Raw genomic sequence first — 22,343 nt, 5'->3', positions numbered from 1 at the left:
CTGGGGGCTCATCTTCCTGGTGCAGAACCCCTGAGTGGGGTGTTCACTGTGGGGTTTGGACCCCTTGTTCCTTGGGGAGAACCTCTGCAATTATGATTATTCTCCCATTTCTGGGTCACCTGCCCAGGGGTATGGGTCTTGACTATCCCATGACTCCACTCCTTCTATCCATCTTGTTGTTTCTTCTTTATATCTTTAGTTGTAGAAGATTTTTTCTGCTAGTCTTCAGAAAAAGACATCAGTAGCTGCTCTTTAAATAGTTGTAATTTTGGTGTGCACATCGAATGAGGTAAGCTCAGAACCTTCCTACTCTGCTATTTTGGCCAATCCCTGAGGAATTCTATTAAATCTATAAGTTAATTTGTGGGCCATTTTTTTCTTTACAAATTGAGCCTCCCAATTATTTTCCAGATTTTCTCTTATTCCTTCAGTAAAATGTCATAACCTTATACATTCCTTAATAGATTTATCCCATAATATTTTCTGCTATTTTTTTCTCTTGCAAATGGAATCTTTTTTTCCTGTTAGCTTTATGTGTGTGTTGTAAGGGTTATTGGTGACGTTTATGAAAGTTACTGATTCTTGCATGTTTATCTTCATTGAATTCTCTTGAACTTTCATCTTACTTCTAATAGCTAGCAATGTGATTCTCTTGTATATGCCTGGTAGACATCATACACAAATAGTGACAATTTTGTATTTTTTCATAGATTATTACATATCACTTTTTTTTCTTTACTTACAACCTCCAATAAAATGTTGAAGACTAGTGGTGATAATAGGCATCCTTTTCTTGTTCTTGACTTTAATGGGAGTGTTTCTAGTATTTCACTATTAAATATGATCCTTGATTAAATATATTCCTAGTAAGTCTCTATGGTGAACACATCCTAATGTGACTCCTCACCACACACATACAATGAGTCACACCTTTGTATCATCTCCATCCCTTGAGTATGCATAGAACCTGTGATTTGCTTTTAACCAAAAGAATAAAGAAAATGAAATGGGCTGTTTCTCTCATAATTATATTATTTAAGACTCTGTCTTCATGGACTATGGAGATAGAGATTCTCCTGCCAGCCTAGAGGAAGCAAAGTTGTGAACTGTCTATGTAGAGGGCTATGTGGCTGAGAACCACAGACAGCCTCTAGGACATGAGGGCAGCTTCCAATCTCCAGCTTCCAGCCAATAAAGAGATGAGTCCTTCAGTCATACAAAAATAAGTAACTGAATCCTGCCAACTCTCTGAATTAGCTTGGAAACAGATTTTCCTCTAGTCAAGCCTCTAAATGAGAATACCTTGATTGCAGCCTTGTGAGACCCTGAGAGGAGGACCCAGTTAAGCTGTGCCCAGACTCCTGATCTATGGAACTTGTGAGATAATAAGTGTTTCTTTTTTTTATTCTCTATTTTTTAAATTGAAGTATAGTTGATTTACAATGTTGTGCTAATTTCTGCTGTACAGCAAAGTGACTCAGTTTTACACATATATACATTTTTTAATATTATTTTCCATTGTTTTATCCAAGAAGATTGGATGTAGTTCCCTGTGCTATATAGTAGGACCTCGTTGTCCATCTATTCTAACTGTAATAGTTTGCATCTACTAAGCCCAAACTCCCAGTCCTTCCCTCCCCTCCCCCCACCCCCGCCTTGGCAACCACAAGTCTGTTCTCTATGTCTGTGAGTCTGTTTCTGTTTTGTAGATAGGTTCATTTGTGCCATATTTTAGATTCCATATATAAGTGATATTATATGGTATTTGTCTTTCCCTTTCTGACTTACTTCACTTAGTATGATAATCTCTACTTGCATTCATGTTGCTGCAAATGGCATTATTTCATTCTTTTTTATGGTTGAGTAGTATTCCATTGTATACATATACACCACATCTTCTTTATCCGTTCATCTGCTGATGGGCATTTAGGTTGTTTCCATGTCTTGGCTATTGTGAATAGTGCTGCTATGAACATAGGGGTGGGTATAATTTTGTCTGGGTATATGCCCAGGAGTGGGATTTCTGGATCATATGGTGGTTCTATTTTTAGTTTTTTGAGAAACCTCCATACTGTTTTCCACAGTGGCTACACTAACTTACATTCCTACCAACATTGTAGGAGGGTTCCCTTTTCTCCACACCCTCTCCAACATTTGTTATTTATAGATTTTTTAAATGATGGCCATTCTGACCAGTGTGAGGTGGTATCTCGTAGTTTTGATTTGCATTTTTCTAATAACTAATGATGTTATGCATCTTTTCATGTGCCTACTGGCCACTTGTATGTCTTCTTCGGAGAAATATCTATTTGTTGTTGTTGAGTTGTATGAACTGTTTGTATATTTTGGAGATTAAGCCCTTGTTGGTTGCATCTTTTGCAAATATTTTCTCCCATTCCATAGGTTGTCTTTTCTTTTCTTTTTTTTTTATATGGTTTCCTTCACTGTGCAAAAGCTTGTAAGTTTGATTAGGTCCCATTTGTTTACTTTTGTTTTTATTTATATTTCCTTGGGAGATTGACCTAAGAAATTGTTGGTACGATTTATGTCAGAGAATATATTGCCTATCCTCTCTTCTAGGAGTTTTATGGTTTCATGTCTTATGTTTAAGCAATAGTTTATTTTTGTGCATGGTATGATGGTGTGTTCTAACTTCGTTGATTTATATGCAGGTGTCCAACTTTCAAGCACCACTTGCTGAAGAGACTCTTTTTCACATTGTACATTCTTGCCTCCTTTGTCAAAGATTAACTGACCATGGGTGTGTGGGTTTATTTCTGGGCTCTCCATTCTGTTCCATTGATCTGTACGTCTGTTTTTGTGCCAATACCACACTGTTTTGATTACTGTAGCTTTGTAGTATTGTCTGAAGTCTGGGAGAGTTATGCCTCCCACATTGTTTGTTTGTTTGTTTTTCCTCAGGACTGCTTTGACAATTCTGGGTCTTTTATGGTTCCATATAAGGTTTAGTATTATTAGCTCTAGTTCTGTGAAAAATGTCATGGTAATTTCATAGGAATTGCATTAAATTTTTAGATTGCTTTGGGTAGTATTGCCATTTTAATAATATTAATTCTTCCAATCCAAGGGCATAGGATATCTTTCCACTTCTTTGAATCATCTTTAATTTCCTTTATTAATGTTTTATAGTTCTCAGTGTCTTTCACCTGAAAGACTTTCACGAAGTCTTTCACCTCCTTGGTCAGGTTTATTCCTAGGTATTTTATTTATTTATTTGTTTGTTTTGGTGCAATTTTAAAAGATATTATTTTTTTACATTCCATTTCTGATCTTTCATTGTTAGTGTAAAGAGATGCAACCAATTTCTGAATGTTAATCTTGTATCTTGCTACTTTGCTGAATTCATTTATTAGATCTAGTAGTTTTTGTGTGTAGTCCTTAGGGTTTTCTTTATATACTATCATGTCATCTGCATATAGTAACAATTTTTACCTCCTCTCTTCCAATTTGGATACATTTCATTTCTTTTTCTTGTCTGATTGCTGTGGCAAGGACTCCCAATACTATGTTGAATGGAAGTGGTGAGAGTAGGCATTCTTGTTTTGTTCCAGATTTTAGTGGGAAGGCTTTCAGCTTTCCACCATTGAGTATTATATTGGCTGTGGGTTTGTCATAAATGGCTTTTATTATGTTGAGATATGTTTCCTCTATACCCACTTTGGTAAGAGTTTCTATCATGAATGGATGTTGAATTTTGTCAAATGCTTTCTTGAAGTTGCTAAATTTAGATAAAAGGAAATCCTGCTGTTTACAACAACATGGCTGGACCTTGAAGATATTATGCTGAGTGAAATAAGTCAGATGCAGAGAATCAGGGTGCGTGATCAGCTTGTGCTCAATTCCCTGATTAGCTGATGTCTTGGAATCTCAATTTTCAGTTTTCTGGTTCTAACCAGTCTGGGGACTACATGCTGGGGGCATACTGATGCAGGTAACTTCTGGTTAACTTACAGTTAACCTGGTGGGGGTTTTAGTATCTTCAGAACAACTTAGGAATATGCTAGAGACTAATCTTTACCTTTGAAACAGAACTGGGAGTCTTTGTGACTGAGTTATTATGTTTAACTATTTAAGTTACAGCCATAACTGCTTAAGTTATGGCTACTCTCCTGCCTTACTCTCCTATCTTTGTTTCTGCACTCTTTGCTTCCCCAAACATTAACTGCTAAGGCCTATTCTTTGTTCTACATGGAGGGCCTAGGAGGTCATGGTGTATTTCTATAGCTGCTTTTCCCAATCAACAATAAGCAGGGACACAGAGGATTCTGTCACCAGGAAGGTCCCGCAGGGTCTTTCTCTGCTTCAATGTGGGAATTACATGTTCTTTAAAGGCTTAATAGAAACATTTTTTGTTTGCAATTTTTTTCCCAAAATTAATTGATGAATTTGTTTGTTTGCTTGATTTGGGGGATTTGAGCTACCATTTATTATTGGTTTATAATTTTATTATATTGGAATTTATTGAAATGTTATTTTTAGCTTTCCCCATGGTCAATTTTGTGATGGCCCTGTATATAGTTGAGATGTATCTTTTCTATATCTTGGATTCAAAGTTCTATTTATACATATTTACCAGCTCCTTAAATGTGATAGTCAAACCCATTAAATCCTTGCTTTTTCTTTTGCCTACTATATCTACTGATTTTTCAGAGAGAGCCAGATAATTTAAAAATCATTTTGATTACTCTGTATGCAGTGTGCAATTTTTTCAATTGTAAGTTACCTCAAATCCTTTTAGATTTAGAAACAAATCTATAGAATGTAGTCTTCTGTGAGTTTAAATGAGGACTGGAGACTTTCCCTCCTCCTTTTCCATAGTTCATAGATTACTTTGCAACCAAACATGCTTCTATATGTTCTTCCAACCACACCAGAGTGATACCTAAGGAGTCAATACTGTACCAATCAGAAAATAACTCAGGAAACATTAGTTGGTCAACCTCAGCCTTTTTCTTCTCTTAAAAATATGGATACACTGAAATTTGTATAAACTGACACTACTGAAAAAGAATACCTCATTTAGAATGTAATGAAGGTCAAACGTCTGTCTGCCTTACTCCCTTTTAATCATGAGCAGTGCCATGCCTTTATGGGTATAGGCATTTAAATGTGCCACACACACACTGTGGGTTTAACCCCTGTGGGAGCAACACTTTAATTATTTTTGCTGAACAAGGAAAAATAATACCTGGACTTCATATTACAAACATGAAAAATGACTACCTCACACCAGTCTATAGATGCATCAGGGTTGTTGCAGAGTTTCCTGTAAAAGCATTTCACATCTTGATTCTTCACTTCTGGACCAAAGAGTTCCTGTACTGTCGCATAAAACTTGTCATAATCAATTGCATCTGCATTGTAACAAAGCACAAGAACATTGTCATAAAATTCAAAGAAATACATTGCATTTTTCAGCTGCTTTTTTCCCATTTTCTAATCTATTTCATTATTTCAACCTATAAAAACCATATTCTTCTAAAGTTTAAAGATCTTTTCATGGGAACATAACTAGGCTCTTGGCTAGAATATTACTTAGAAAAAAATATTTTTCTTTGGTGTTTAGTATCTCCTCCATAGATTTTGTCTCAATTATTTTAGGCATTTTGTTCAGGAATACAAAGATAAGAAAGTGCATTACTTCTTTCCTATGGGGAAAAAGTTTTACTAACAGGAGTGTTTGCTAGAACTAATCTTGGGTTGAACATAGAAGTGAGCAAAGAGCAATTCTTTTTTTTTGTTTGTTTTTTTTCTTGCCAAAATTTTATTATTTTATTTTTTACTGGACCGCCAGGGAAGTCCCTCAACTTAATTATTAATAAAACCCCCTTTCACTCTTGAAAGTGTCATCAACTGGATGATAAGTGGTATAGGCATCGAAGAGATAACACTGAGATGGTGAGATATGGTTGGAAGTAGAATTGCAAAGACTTGCTAATAGCTTGGAAGTTGTTGGGGACAAAGTTGTGATTGAAGGACAGGCTGGATTCTATTATAATGGTTGCCATTCAGAGTGTTTGCCCTCCCTCTCTCACAGAGCTATTTGGCAACGTCTGCAGACATTTTTTGATTGTTACAACTAAGGATGGGGGTGCTACTGACATCTGGTGGGTAGAGGCCAGAGATGCCACTAAACATTCTGCAATGCACAGGATAGCCTGCCCCACCCCCGGCCTCACACACGTACACATATACAGAACAAAGAATTATCCAGCCCCAAATGTCAATGGTGTCAAGGTTGAGAAACCCTGTTCTAGAATGACACTCGTGTTTCTAATTTCAAAACTCAGCAATGTTGGTACTATTTACCAAAACAGGGGCAAATGAATAAGGACCATAATTCTTGGGGAAAATAAACCATTCAATCTTGGTCATATTAAGTTTGATATTCATATGAGAGATCCAAATAGCTTAGCTGTTTTAAATTCATACCAACTAGTACAAGATAGGTGTCTCATTCTAAATGCCACTGGATGAGGATTATAAGACTTTCCTTTCCTGGGATGATTTTAATTCTATTGGGTAATTGACAAGAAGATTTAAGAACAATATTGTACAGATGAAATCCTGCAATGTACTTGGTATCATTTTTGAGGTAAACAACTGTCCCATTAGAAACGTTCTCTCTAGTTCTTAACTTCCTGCCTATGGTGAGAGGTAGACCCTATTGTCCTGTATTTACAAGGGAATATGAATGTATGCCAGTATTAGCAGTCGGATCAAAGTTCATATTACATTTCTCCCTTCTCAGCCTTTCAGTTTAGTCCCTGTCATAAAGGTAATTTATCTAGCAGTACTAAGTTTTGATCAAATCTAATATATATACATATACATATAAACTATACTATAGTACATTATAGTATAATTATAATATAATATATCATAAAATATATATCTATATGTCTATAATATATATATATGTTCTCTCTCTCTAAATATATATATAAGTATGTGTGTGTGTCTGTGTATACAAACATATATACTACAGAAGAAGGAAATTTTCAGTGTGGCTTTGTAATTCTAAGCTTGTAAATGTAAGCAAGGTTAACTTGTTAATTTAGCACACCTTTAAGGAGTACTTCCTGGCTTCAAACTCTGGGCTAACCCTGGGGTTACAAAGCCTTCAAAGCACTCACAGTTCAATGCAGGAAAGAAGGGGCAGGTATTTAATACTCACATGTATATAAATTTCTGCAGCTTAAGATTAGCAGGTATATTCCTTGTGATGCCAATAAAGTGCGTCAAAAGTTCTAAGGATGGCTTTGCTTAGGGAAAGTTTGGAAGTTTTTATGAAGAAGTGATATTTGATTTGGGTCTTGAAAAATGAGCAAGAGTTTATAGGCACAAAAATGGGAGGAAATGCACTACACATTGCAGGGATGACATGTGCAAAATCAGAGTCGTTAAGAGTATGCCATGCTTGGAAATGCTGAAAGATTCATGTTAGGGCAGAGGTGAATGAAGGGAAGTTCCAGGAGATGCAGCTGGAAAGGTAGGTTAAAGGATGACTGTGAATAGACCTGGATGACAAGTTAATGTATATGGAATTTAAAGGCGAGCTAATAAGCCAGGAATGTGGCAATTCAAAACAGATTTTTAAAGGAAAATCCCCCTGCAGAAGTATACAGAAAGGAATAATTCTCGGCAAGAAGACCACTATATCAAGAGGTTGCTATAATAACCCAAGAGTGAGATACCATAAAATAGTCAAAATTTATACCAAGACACCTGGCTTAGGAGACTAGGTAGATGATGTCTATGCTAGAAGACTGAGAGACAACACAGGCAAAGCTCAAGAAAAAAAGAGGCAAAGAAAGAATTACAAGAGGAAAAAATAAGAGAGTGGTGTGATGAGAGACACTGAAGGAGAAAATTTCTAGAAACAGTGGCAGCTAACTGTTAATGTACTGAAATGGCCAAGTAAGCTGGAAAATATAAAGAAGTTATTGAATTTGGCAGGCATATTAGGTGATCAAATACCTTGGTAAAAAGCATTTTTTCAGCAAAGTGATGAGGGAAGCCAGACTTGAGTTGATTGAAAACAAAGTGGTGACACTATGGGGAAATTTAGTGGAGAAGCAAAGGAAAGACATACAGCTTAAAAGGAAGAGAAAGTCAAGGTCAGGACCATTGTTATAATTTTAGTTTTAGAAGACAAAGCCAGTGGAAAAGGAGGTTTTGCAGTTGTTGCAGCAAGGTGATAGCTCTGGAGGGGAGGAGGGATGGAAGAAAGTGGAAGAAAGGACAGGTGCTGCTTCAGGTAATTTGGAAGTGGAAGAAAGGGAGTTTGAGAGAATTCTTGTCTTTTGGCTTTGCTTTCACTTATGATGTTGGAAGCTTGACTGAGCGGAGGTGAGTTCCTGTAAAGGATTCAGAAAAAGTAGCAAGCGTTTGGAAAATCAGTTATATAGAGTGTTAAAACAAACTGACTAGGGAAAAATGAAAGCTTATTGAGTAGTTTAGAAAGCCCAGCCAAATTCTCTGTCATCTAACAAAAGCATATCTGAAAGGTCTGAATCGGCTGTAACACTTAGGAATTGAACGACTTGAGAGATGATTTATCCGTACCTCTCATTTTTTAACAATAAAATGGGGATATAGCAATAATAGTAATAGTTGTCTATTAGAATTGTTATGAGACGTAATTATATTTATTAAAGTGACTTGTAAATTCTTAAATACTATTCAAATAATACCATTTTGGGTTTGAACACCCAAAGTCAACATTTTCACTTATTCATGACTATACAACCTGGCATATTAAGAGGCTGGCCATGCTGACCCTTTAGCAGTTATGTGGGCCCTGCTTCTTTCCTCACAGCAGCAGGATTTGTTCCGTTAGCCTTTTACTCTGCTGTTAAGCCTTGCTCTTCACTGCTGTCCTCAATGCTCTGAAGCTACACACTACACCACTCCCCTTCAACCTTGACCATGGAGCTGTACTTTCAGTTCTGTGTTGGTATCTGCTGCTAATAATCCTCGCAGACCACTGTTCACCACCTTTCCCTTACCTTCTCATGCTTGAAATTATTCTAGCTTAAAGACGTGGGGAGAGGCCCAGAGAGTGAATCATGGTGAGATAGGAAACTTTGCCTTACTTATAAAAGTCTTTATGATCTTGTGATATCATTAAGTAAAGAGATGGCAGGGTGGCTCATGCGGCTTGCTAATGGTCACTATGCACTACTGAGAGTCCCAGGACAACCAGTGAGCCATCAAATGGTAGACCCCACAGAAGAACGCTTAAATGTCATTTAATCCAACCCCCTAATTTTACACTTGAGTCAACTAACATTCAGAAAAATGAAAAGAGCTTCCTCAAGTCCACTTAGCTATTCAAGTACAGATTCAGAACGAGGACTTGAGGTCCCCCATTCAATGTTTTTGCTATTAAGGTATGTTGCTTCTCCATGATGGCTTAAAACTCTTCCCAGTTCTAATCAACGGACCCAACTGGACTGCCCTGTGATCACGGATCTTACCTTCTTTCTGGATAAAAAAGCCAGCTCTTTCGTCTCTTTTCTGGGCTGCTATACGTTCAACCAATTTTTCAAACCCTCTCAAGGCTGTCCTGAAATTGCTAATCTGAAGTGCAAGGTTGAAACGTTTTTCTTCCCTGATATCCATAGGGACATAGGGAATCTTTTATATCTGTCCAGAAATAACAATGTAAATTTGCCAACTTGGAAAACTTTCCAGTTGTTACAATGCCTCCCTGTTACCTCAGTTTTTGCCCTAGGTCTCATTCCTTTGAACTTAAAATCCCATACTGTGGGTAGGAGTAAGAGTTGCTGCCACTAGGACGTTAGCAGGGAGAAACACTGACTTTGGTCTAATGCATTTCACATAGGCAAACATTTCAGTAAAAATCCTGACCTCATAATGTTACCAGTGTCCTGCATATGGTCCTCATTGCATCATAATACATCTGTAACATCATCCTTCCTTCATAAGGAGGAGATTGAGATTTCTTTCCTCACAAATTGTGTGTGTGTGTGTGTGTGTGTGTGTGTGTGTGTGTGTGTATACACTGCCTAAGAGGGAAGAAAAATGGGTAAAGACCAAGTAAGGAAACTGGGGGGGATAAGTCAAAGGACAAGGGTTAGTGAGCTCAGAGAAGGCCTCATTAATAGAAAGACATCTGGGCACAGACCAGAGGGACGTAAGCTAGCAAGCCATGTGGGTAAATGGTAGAAGGATGTTCCAAGAACAGAAGGCATAAAGTCCTGAGATCAAAGTGTGCTTCACGTATCTGAGAAACAACGAAGAGATCATGTGACAGGGGTGATGTGGGATGGGGAAGAGAGGTGGGGAGATAAGGTCAGAGAGTCGGGGAGGGGAGCAGATCTGTTGTAAGGAAAGTCTATACAGTAATCCCTAATCTACTATTGAGTAGAATACTGATATGATCTGATTCACAATTGAAAAGGATTGTTTTAGCTGCTTTGTGGGGGTAAACTGAAGGAGAGAAAGAGTAGAAGCAGGGAAACAAATTAGGTGGCAATTTCAATAATCCAAGTAAGAGATAATAGTGGTTTAGATTAGGATATTAGTGACGAAGGTAGGGCTAAGATGTCAGATTGTGTGAGGGTAAATATGACAGAATTTGCTGTTAGATTAGATGGGAGTGTGATAGCAAGGGAAGGATCAAGAATAACTCCAGGGATTCTGGAAGGATAGAGTAGTTACTCATTTTGGGGGAGCAAGTCAGTGGGAGAAGAAGATTTTGGGGGAAGAATTAAGAGTTCAATTTGGGATGTGTTAAGTTTGAGATGTCTATTAGATAAACAATTGTGGAGATTGAATAGTCAGATATAAAAGTCCAGGGTTCAGGGGAGAGCTTGAGAATCATCAACATTTAGGTGGTATTCCGAGCCATTGGACTGGATGAGATCTCCTTGAAGAAGCAAAATAACTGAGGACCAAACCCTGAGCATTCCAGTGTTCAGAGGTCAGAGTGATAAGGAAGAACCACTGATGGAGACTAAGTAGGAGTGGCCAGTAAGGTAGACGAGCCAAGAGAAAGGAGTATTTCAGAAACCAAGAGAAGTGTTTTGAAAAGGAAGGAGACATTGGAAGGACTATCATTTCACTCAATAAAGAAATTGCATGGGAAGAAAAAAGAAGGAAGGAGAACCTGCAGGTTAAAAGGAACTTTAAAGACACACCAACTAGTCATAGTATGTGGACTGTATTTAGATCCTGACTCAACAATCAAACTGAAAAATAATTCCAACATGTCTGAGATAATTGGAAATTGGAACACTGACTAGATATTTGATGAGACTGAGAAGTTACTGTTCATTATTTTAGATGTAATAATTATATTTTATATTATATTATTGTTATGTGATATATTTTAGAGTGCGAAATAAAATTCATATTTTATGGCAAGACAAGAAAAATTTAAATATAAAATATTTTCTCTGCCCTCTGGCCTCCTCTCTGTCCTCTACTGTGCATTGTGTATCTGCATTATGCATTGACCAAACCATCCCCATCAGTAGAAATACCTGAAAGAGCAACATTCTCCTAGCACCAAAAAAACAGCTCCTTAAAAGATAACACTCCTTTTTGATTTTGTAAGGGGCCACAGTGACACTTAGATCTGAACTGTGTAAACTGTCAATAATATATCATTTAATGTACAGCACTCTGTCTCAGAAAACTTCACAAGAACTGTGCCTTGACTTCTAACAGGCAGAACAGTTCTTGGAGCTTTCTCAGATGCTGTCCCTGGGTTATAATTCTCAAATTTGGCTCAAATTGAAAATTTCCACTTCTTTCATAGATTGACTATTGATTAAGTTTCGTCGACAAGAGCTGCATACTGAAGTATTTACAGATAAACGTTAAAATACAAAGGAGTGGCAAACTGTGCCAAATACTGATGATAGGCTATATAAGGTGAGGACTGATGATTAACCATTGGAATGTGCATTATGGTGACCTTGAGAAACACTATCTCAGTGGAATGGTGGATCAAAGAGAGAGTGGGAGGAGGGACTGTGGAAACAGCAAGTATAAATGCATATTATGGCAGTGGCTTTTGGGAACATCTTAGAAGTATAAGCTGGAGCAATTCACAACTATTGTGGTCATTTATAGAGCTACAGGATGCAGTTGTACCTGTATTTTCTCAATTGCAAAAATGATATAACCATCAGTTTAAAGAACTTAAAAGATATCACTCATGTTCCCACCCCTCTTACAAAACTATTGATTTTAGAATATTGCCTTCTAGGCTCAGGCCACATACTTTGATAATTGTATGCAGTTTCAATAGAATCATGCACATTATATAAATATTAATGTATTCTTTCATAAATCTGCCCCCATGTTTCTAATATCCTTCATAAGTATATATTTTTTCTTTTCCATCTATTTTTCTCAACCAAATATTTAATTATTTTATTAATTGCATATAAATGATTGTGAAGGTGATTGATATAAAAATTCAGAAGCAAGCACACATCTAGCTGTGTAAGGAAAGAAATAATATAGCCACTCTTGGAGAAAGGCTCTAGTTAAAAAAATAGTTGGAACGATTTCCCTGAGCTATTTGGCTTCAGCTTCTATGAGTCTTATGAGATCTTGTGTGTGGAAGTCAGTGGCCAAGGCCATGACATAAGGCCCATAGTTAGGTCCTCAGCTGGTCTGTGACATGGCCCAGGCACCAGCTATCTGGTAGAAATCCTGTCAGGAGCAATAGGTGGCTCTGCTTTTTCTGCTTCTGAGTTCACCCTAGTCAACTCTAGTTATCAACATAAGTAAGTGAAGGACCCCTCTGGCATGAAATGAGGGTTCTTGACTGGTGCGTGTGGCAGGGCAGGCAGGAGCTTCAACATTGCATGATGCTGGCCAGCCAGGTACTGCTAAGAATCTGGGCCATGTTCACCCAGGTATTTACAGGATAAAAAAATAATACAAGAGCAGAAGATACCTTGATAACTCTCCTCCGCATGTCTGTCTCTTGAGTTACAATGCTACAGCCAAAACCGATGTCATATATGTCAGGGCATAGCTGTCATACTGTCATTTCCCTTTGCCATCACTTTGGAAATTCCCTTATCTTTTCTCTTGTATCCTATATCTTACTTTTCCATGGTTTATTCCCTCATTTTGGTGGCTTGCATCCAGAAATAGTTGCCTGGAAGATAAATTTTTGATACCTTACCTATCTGAAAATATTCTTAATCTTCTTTTGCATTGAATGATATTTGGGTAAGTATAGAATTCCAGGCTGGAAATTGCTTTATTTCAGTGTTTTGAAGATAACATTCCACTGTCTTTTTGCTTCTGGTGTTGCTATTAGAAGAAGTCTATTTTGATCAGATTTTGTTGCTGATTATAAGCTATTCTGATCTCTGATCCTTTGTACATAATTTATTTTATTCCCGACCCCCCCCACCTCAGGAAACCTATAAATGCTCTCTTTGTCACCATTGTACCAAAATTTCACTATAATGGATACTGCCGTGGAGAATATATGTATATATAGGTAAAGATATATATAGATATATAGATAGAGATATAGCTAGAGGTAGATATACATTAATCATAACTTCACTAACCAGTTCCTTTAAGAAATTGAATGATTATTCTTCTATAACTCCTTTGTCACCCAAACTCTGCCTTATAGAGCAAGATTATAAATGAGATTCCATTTTTTAAAAAATACGAATTAATTATTTATTTGGCTGCATCGGTTCTTAGTTGCAGTAGGCAGGATCTTTAGTTACAGCATACAAACTCTTAGTTGTGGCAGGTGGGATCTAGTTCCCTGACCAGGGATCGAACCCATACCCCCTGCATTAGGATCGCAGAGTCTTAGCCACTGTACCACCAGGGAAGTCCCAAGATTCCGTTTTAAAACAAATGTATGTATTTGGGGGGAGGGGAATGTGGACAGGTACCCAATTTTCATTAAACTGATTCCTACATCTCACACATCTGAGAAGCTGTATGCACAAAGAGAATTGACATTCAGAACTTGAAGGTATGCTGGATTTTCTTTTTTGAAAAAGTTCAATATCATTCACTAACTTATGTTTCCTAAAGCAAGAAATTGTTCAAATATATTTGACCAGATTTTCTTCAAGGCTTCTTCTGCCTCTCACTAGGAATCAAAGTTCAGACATGTGAGGGAAGGATGAGTTCCAGCCCTTGGAAGGAGATTACTCAGTTGAGTAAGGGTCAAAACATCCTCTTAGCTGACATGTGCATGATACAGAAGGCTAAGGGTTATCAGTGATTCCAAGCAAGAGTGGCAGATAAAACCTGTCTCCATTCACACCCTCATACTTTGTAAAAGATTTTTTTGGAATATGAGAGTTGTGATGATTTAATGCTCCAGAGTGGGAGGGTATTAAAATGGCCTTCTTTCTGTCTTGCCAGAGGCTCCGCTTGAGGAATCCACCCATTCTAAAAAAAGTGCTATACAGTCCATGTAGGAGGATGGGCTGAGAAGTGGAGGCACTGAGACACTGATTCTTCACACATTAGTCTATTCTCACCTTCAAAATACTTAAGAGGAGGCAGGTTCATTAAGAGGTTGAGGAGACCCTTAGTGAGCACTTCCTTAGAGAAAAATTTTAGAGTAGTCAAGTGACCATAACTTTTATCCGCTTCTTTCTACCCAACTGGCACTGAAGGGGACAGTCTGTGGCCAGTTCTCCAACAGCAGGCCACATCCAGAATTTGGTAGGGCAAGGATGCATACGTATTTCCAGAGGGCCAGATGCAAGACTCTGAGTAGAGGAGCCAAGCTGTGTCATCTTGGGACTGCCTGTAGGGTCTAAGAGACCCTAACCAGGGTCTGAGAGGGAGACCCAAGGAGCCAGCTGACAGAGGCATTGCCCCTGTCGAGGGAATTGTGGGAGAAATATCTCCAGTGACCTCAGGTCCTCTAGAGATCCCACAAATCACCCCAGGAGAGAAAAACACAGCATTGAAAATCTGCTATAATCAAAGGGCACCAACATCAGATGACAACTTTATCAATCAAGGAAGATTTTTCCTCAAAATCTCAGAGGGGCCAGGAGCAGCATCTAAAGGTAGTGGTCAAGGAAATAGGAAAAGCTAAGTTTGTTGTTTCCTCAACCCCCATCCCCAGAAGTTCTCCAGGTTACAGCAGGCTCTGTTTTGGAGGGTTGACAGATGAGTTTTCCAAGAGTTTTAACATTTCATTATTACAATGTTCTGGACTTTATATTACTTGAAAGTGAGCAGAAAGGCTTTGAGAACTGATAAAATGTCAACGAAGGGCAGTGAAGAATAAGTGGAAAGAAGATATTTGAAATGTGTACTGCCAAAGACAGTAAAGTTACTTTTTGCTTGCACTATATTGAGTCCAGCTCACTCAGTAAACTGCTTACATTTGCAGACACTGTACTTCTCTTACTTTGAGAGAGTGAGATGCAGGCATAATTGGCATAAGCTTTTTATTGTGCTAAAATACACACCACATAAAATTTACCATTTCAACCATTTTAACTGTACAATTCAGTGGCATTAAGTAATTCACAATTTTGTGCAACCATCACCACTATCCATTTCCAGAAGTTTTGTATCATCCCAAACTGAAGCTCTGTACCCATTAACGACTAACTCCCCATTCCTCCCTCCCATCAACCCCTGGTGACTACTATTCTACTCTCTGTCGCTATGAATTTGCCTATTCTAGGTACCCCATATAAGAGGAATCTGTAACATTTGCCATTTTGTGTGTGGCTTATTTCACTTAGCATAATGTTTTCAAGGTTCATCTATGATGTAGCATGTATTAGAATTTCATTTATTTCTATGACTGAATAATATTCCATTGTATGTACATAACACATTTTGTTTATCCATTTATCTGTTGATGGACATTTGGTCTATTTCCACATTTTGGTTATTGTGAATACTACTGCTATGAACACTGGTGTACAAATACATGTTCCTGTCCCTGCTTTCAATTCTTTTGGCTATATGTCTAGGAGCAGAATTGCTGGATCATATGATAAATCTGTGTTTAACTTTTTGAGGAATGCCAAGCTGTTTCCACAGTGGCTGCACCATTTTACATTCTCACCAGCGGCACAGCAGGGTTCTAACTTCTCCACATCCTTGTCAACACTTTTTAGTTTCTTTGTTGTTGTTGTTATTGTTTTAATTTTTTGATAATAGCCATCCTAGTGGGTGTGTGGTTTTGATTTGCATTTCCCTAATAACTAAAGATCATCTTTTCAAGTGCTCATCAGCCATTTGTATGTGTATCTTTGTAGAAATATCTATTCAAGTCCTTTGACGATTTTTGAATTGGGGATGTTTGGCTTTTTGTTGTTGTGTTGTATGAGTTATGTGTTCTGGATATTAATCCCTTATCAGATATATTATTTGCAAATATTTTCTCCTGTTTTGTGTGTTGTCTTTTTACTCTCTTGATAGTGTACAAAAGTTTTTCATTTTGATGAACTAAAGTACAATTTGTTTTTTTCTTTTGTTGCCTATGCCTTTGGTGTCATATCCAAGAAATCATTGCTGAACCTAATGTCATGAAGATGTTTTGTTTCTTCTAAGAATTCTATAGTTATAGCGTTTAAGTTTAGCTCTTTGAGTCAATTTATGTATATGGTATAAGGTAAGGTTCTAACTTCATTTTTTGCATGTGGGCACCATTTCCCAGCACCATTTATTGAAATGTCCTTTCCCCACTGAGTAGTCTTGGCATCCTTGTTGAAATCTCTATTCTATTACATAGTCTGTCCTTATGCCAGTACTGCACTTGCCTTTTAAGTTGTAGTATTTTTGGCATTATCCTACGATTACATAATTCTGAAAATGAATAGAAACATATATTATTACTGACAAAGTGAATAATATTTGTAGTATCATTACCTGTTTCTGTCAAGTATAGTAAATAACCTTAACAGTTCATTGTATTATAAAAATAAATCTATCAAAATTCTTAAACATTTGCCAAAAGCCTCTTATTCCCTTTATTTTCCTTCACTGATATTATTCCTCTTGCATAGGCATTGCCCTGGACTTTACTCAAGCCCAAGTCCTTTTACTAAAATAGCCAAGAACCTGCATTATCTGGCCAATCACTGCTCACTTACTTCTCTGCCCTTATTTCATAATTCTCATTCCACTCCAGCCACATTGGTTTCTTTGTTTTTCCTCCAATATGCCAAGCACAGTCCCACCCCATTACATCTACCCTGTGCCTGCAGTACTCAGTGAGGCTATCTGTAACCACACTGTACAAAATAACAGCCTCTTCCCTCCCTCCGAAATACCCTTTCTCTGCTTTACTTTTCTTTATGTCACATTTCACAACACTACATATGTACTTATTTGATAATCATCTGTTCTCCCAACATCACCAGAATGTAAGCTTTGTGAGAGCAGGGACTCGGCACCAATGAATGAATGAATGAATGAATGAATGAATGCTTTAGGAAAAAATATGAGTCCTCCTTCATTCATTCAACTAGTATTTATTGAGACCTTACTGTAGACTAGTCAGTAAATGCCGTAGACATTAAACATACAGAACTTGTTAAATGGTTGCATAAATCTAAAATACAAAATTAAATGAGTTTTTTAAAGAAGTGGGTAGGTCAGTCTCACAGATAACTCCAGATTGGAAGCCTTAGTGACAAATCAAGATTTTAAGGACGGAGCACACTACCCCTCAGCTATTGCTCAGTGCACCCTGACGATTAGATTTTACCCCCCAAGGAACTTGTAATGGAGGTTCACTGAGGCTAGTCGTTCTCTACCGATCTTTTGAATGGAGATGGGAGGAGGCACACACCTTCGTGGAGGGCAATTGCTTTGCCGTTGCACGGACACTGTGCTAGCCAGCAGTGCCCAGGAAAGCCTGCAGGTCTGTCTAGGGACTGCATCCCCTCGGGCCCTGTTGGGGCCTGTGCATAGGCAGCAGCCCCGCAAAGACTGATCAGTTCACGGACCTGTGCTTGACTTGCCCTCTGTTTTCACTGTGTAAAAGGCCAGAGGAAATGTGCTGCTTCAAGTATAGCACCACCTCTGCACCTGCTAGATATGGTCTGGAGCTTGAGGGCGCAGCCTGGGGGTCGCCACAGTGAGGGCCTTAGCGACAGAGTGTACCCACTGCTACCGCAGGGAGGACAGGAAGGACAATATGGGCAGGCCTGGGGTGTGGCCTGGGTTTGCATTAAGTGTGCGACTCCTTTTGGCAGCGGGTCGTACGTAACAGCTTCCTGGGGAGGGAGAAGCCAAGAACGGGGGTCCCTCGTGTAACCCCCTCACGAGTACGTGGTGGGCCAGGAGCCCATAAATGTTCCTGAATGAGTGGGTGGGTGGTGAACGCCAAGAGGCCTTCCAGCTGGGTGAGGGGAAGCTGCGGAATGAGGAGTCACGGTGGTTGATCTGCCTCCCAGCTCTCACTGACTGGGCGGGTGGGGCCGGGGTACCGGAAGGGGGAGGGGGAAGGGGAACCTGGAGAGCAGGGACGCCGCTAAGACTGCGAGAAGGGACGGGGCTACAAGGCGCGTCGCGGCGGGACTACAATGGCGGGAAGGGGCGGGGTTACGAGGCGCGCCGGGGGCGGGGCGGGGCGGGGGAGTGGTCCCCGAGCTGCATCTAGCTGCCTGCGCATTGGCCGGAGGGGACGACGGGTACGTCGGAGCGCCCTGCGCCCCACCCAGAACCTAGCGCGCCGGCGCCCGGCTTGCACGCTGCAGGGCACTGCGGGGGCGGCGGCGTAGTCGGCTCGGAGGGTGGCGAGGGGCTGTGGCCTGGGCAGCCGAGGCTTGCGCAGCCTGTCAGCCAGGGCGCCTACGAGCTCCTGGTGCTTCTGCTTGGCTCCGTGGGACCGCTGGGCGTCGGCAGCAACCTGCTGGTGCTCGTCCTCTACCTCAAGTTCACGCGGCTCCGCAGCCCCGCCCGCCTCCTCCTGCTTAACGTCAGCCTCGCAACCTGCTACCCTGCGTCCACCGGGCCGCGCTAGCTTTCGCGTTCCGCCTGAGGGGCGGCGTGGTGGGGGGCGCCACGAACTGCGTGTGGGACGGCTTCAGCAACAACCTGTCGGGTGAGTGGCCGGGGTAGACCTCCCGCTCCTGCGGCCTCCTGCCCCCGGCCCCGCCCCCTCCCGCTCCTGGACCCCAACCTCGCGGCGGTGCTCCCCTGACTTCACCTCCCCCTACCTCTATTCTTCTGATCTCACCTCCTCCCTTGTGACCTCACCTCCCCTGATCTCACCCGCTTCCCCCCACCTCTGCTCCTTCCCCGCCGACCTCTCCTCCTCCAGCTCTCGCTGATCTCCCTCCCTCCCTGTGCTCGCCAGGCCCCACGCCAACCCAAACCCCAGCCTGTCTGCAGCCCCATCTCCCCTGTGCCCACCTCCTCCATACCCCTTTCTGGCCGCCGTGCAGCTCATCTCACTTCTCTGCTTTCATTTCCTAATTTAATTCAACAGGGCACGAGACAATGGCTTTTACACTTCGAGGAAAGAAATGAGGGGCTGTGGAGTTGAGAGAGTCAAGGAAAAAAGTGTTTGATTTGTGAAAGTTGGAGAGGGTGATGAGAAAAGATCTAATTCCTATATTACTTCCCTAAAGTGAGAGGTAGAAACCTAACATAGTAGTAATGTGTAAATGCTTTTAAAAATTTGCCCATTAGCAGTTGTAAACCTTTGACTGCTTCCTAGGAAGTGAGATCGTTTTATTCAGGTCCTCAGAATGCAAATTGGCATTTGTCCTATTAGCTATTTTTACTATAATTTCCTCCTTATAGTTTCCAGCACACCAAAATCTAAGGTGAGTTTGCAGAAGGCTCAGAGAATCCCAACTCAAATGAACAAATAATTAGTTGTGCAGCCAGTAGATTTCATTAAAGTAGAACTTGATTGTTAATACAATACTCTTAACCCATATGGAAGATTTAAGTCTCACTGAGACTTGACATTTTGAAGGATGAACCACCCAGTGTGTCACTGAAGATGTGATTTTTCTAAGATTGGGAAAGTATCCTTTTGTGTGTGCTCCAGAATTTCATTTGTACAAAGATTTGAAATACAAATGTATATTTCTCAGGTCTTAAATTTCCTTTAAAAAAAAAAGAATCCTGAAATCCATTGATAATTTGTTACTGCCTTTATCTTGGCAGGTTTATGAGAATAAAATCTTTGTAGTGTTATCAAAAGTATTTTCTTATTCACCAACCTTCTATGTGGTGATAAATCCAAATATTATATTTGTTATGATTCCTTTTTTTATATTTTGAGGGAAACAAGAAAATGCAATAGAAATCATAATTTTATTTATTTGATTGTCTCAATGATTCTAATATTCTAATACTACCTACCCCTTCCCCAATAAGCCCTTATCTGAGAACTTCATTTATACAAAGATTTGAAACTTGGGAGGGGGCTGTAGGTGTGTGAAGGTGGTGATATAGATCACACTACAGATTACACTCTTTGTATTAATTTAAAATACCTAACAGGCAATGTTTCAGGCAGGGCTAAGCTTTAAAGAGGGCAGTTCAAGCCAAGCCCTGAGGTGTCATCAGTAGCAGAAATTGGGTCACAGACATTAAAGTTCTTATCTTCAAGAAGTGTTTTTTCTGTGCTGGGAAATTCAGCTTCTATCCTGACTCCGCGCCTGGGAATTTGAAAACAGCGGTATATTGAGTTTTTTATTAGTACCAGCATTCCCCTTCTTCCTCATCCCTTCTATCCTGCGGCCCCACCTTGCTGTGTCTCCTTGTCTCTTCCATCCTTTTTCCTCCCTCATCATCCCTGCTTAGGTCCCACCCCAATCAGAAGGGATTTTCTAAGACTGCTAGAAATGTTCACCACACAGTATTTTGCCTGACTACTGCTCTTTCTCTGGGCATTTCTTTAGTGCTTTCAACAATGACTTTAACCTGTTTTTAAGTTACAGGTGGAAACTCTGGGGCAAGAGGTTCTGAGTCTTGTTTAAGCCCTGGGAGACAAGTCATGGGGTTGGGTTATGGTGGAGCTGAAAAAGTTCTTAGCAAAGATTAAGAATTTCTTTGCCTGGAGTAAATTCCAAAGATTGTGCTTCTAGGTAAGAGTTAAAGATGAAAAGAGGGAGGGTGCTTCCCTCATTGTTATCCCTGAGCAAGAACTAACCAACCATGGAGTACTGAAGGGGGAGAACATTTTAAAATACCAAAAGTGGCTGCTTGCTCCAGAGGCTTCTGGAGAGGCTGCCCTATCAAGTGGAAAGACCACTGGCCTGATAGTGTGAGAGTGGGTCCCACTCTTGATCCTGTGGCTACCCATCATGTGGACTTTCCCAGTCACTTAATTTCTCCAGCCATCAGTTTCTCATCTGTATTACGGGGTAGTTGAGCTAAATGTGTTAAGGTTGTCCTGTCCTGCTTTGTATTACGAGGACTCCTTTGATACCTGTAGGTTAGAAGCTTCCTGGTTTTAGCACTTATAGCTTATATCCTCTCTCTTACTCCCAACCCTCAGCTGTATCCCCTGCCAAGCTGAGAATAAGTACATACTATGGTTACACTTCTTCACATACCCTCATGGGTTCTGTCTTCCTCTGCACACCCTGCTGGAAGAAAGCAGAATAAGTAACTCAAACATACTCACATACTTATGTGAGTAGGCCTGGCAGCCACTTCATTCTGTGCTCAGTTCCTTGTTTCTGAGGGAATGTTGAAAGCAAGTGGAATCCCTGATATTCTTGAGGCAGAGGCTTTGACTAGACAGGACTATTAAGATTGCCATCTCAAACTGAGCAGTCAGTTCAGTGAATTAGTCAATTTAATCTAAGTTCCAATTGAACGGCTTGTTATACAGATGTCTAGGATAATTAGTCGTCTTAGCCTAGGCGGACCCAATATGCACTGATCTAGGTTTCAGTAAGTATAGTGGTAGGAAAAGTCAGAGCTCAAGAAACTCACTCTTACTGTACAATGATGAATGACAGGCCACCTAGCATGTGGTGTGTGTAATGCTTTAGCCTAAAGACTTCCAGGTGAGTATGCCTTTCAACTCTTTGGCTGTTGCATCTCTGGCCACACCTACCACCACACAGGTGTTCTGCACATGGAGTATAATCAGGATGATGCTGGACAGGAGAGACTTTCTTCACTACCACCTCCTACCCCTTCAAAAACAAGAACAACAAGCAACATGTTAATCTTGGCAGAGGGTGTTTGGACAGCCCTTTACCTTGGAAGACAGAGATTCAGGGTCTCAGAACTAGAGTCTCGCAAAATGCAAGTCACCCTATGTTGACTTGGGTTTTAGAAATAGGTGTTATTTTATGTTAAGATATTTTAACATATGGACCCAGGACTTA

At 40.0% G+C, this 22,343-nt stretch overlaps 2 protein-coding genes across 2 annotated transcripts in view; one reads left to right on the top strand and one right to left on the bottom strand.

Annotated features, from left to right (window-relative positions):
- Positions 1–9,648, bottom strand: part of WDR64 (WD repeat domain 64) — a 152,668-nt gene extending 143,020 nt beyond the window's left edge. Inside the window, exons 1-2 of the mRNA XM_059940747.1 lie at positions 9,504–9,648; positions 5,245–5,375 (exon numbers count right to left, since the gene is read on the bottom strand). Coding sequence (XP_059796730.1) covers positions 5,245–5,375; positions 9,504–9,648 — 276 coding nt within the window. The remainder of the gene's footprint in view (positions 1–5,244; positions 5,376–9,503) is intronic.
- An 8,427-nt stretch (positions 9,649–18,075) lies between these two features.
- OPN3 (opsin 3) overlaps positions 18,076–22,343 on the top strand; it is a 67,741-nt gene continuing 63,473 nt past the window's right edge. Inside the window, 3 exon segments of the mRNA XM_059934351.1 lie at positions 18,076–18,243; positions 18,662–18,965; positions 18,968–19,084. Of these exon segments, the coding sequence (XP_059790334.1) occupies positions 18,076–18,243; positions 18,662–18,965; positions 18,968–19,084 (589 nt within the window).

The sequence above is a fragment of the Balaenoptera ricei genome, chromosome 1 (genome assembly GCF_028023285.1).
Source record: "Balaenoptera ricei isolate mBalRic1 chromosome 1, mBalRic1.hap2, whole genome shotgun sequence".
Taxonomy (NCBI): Eukaryota; Metazoa; Chordata; class Mammalia; order Artiodactyla; family Balaenopteridae; genus Balaenoptera; species Balaenoptera ricei.
Note: the sequence above shows the minus strand (reverse complement) of the source record. Positions and strands in the feature narration are given on the sequence as shown.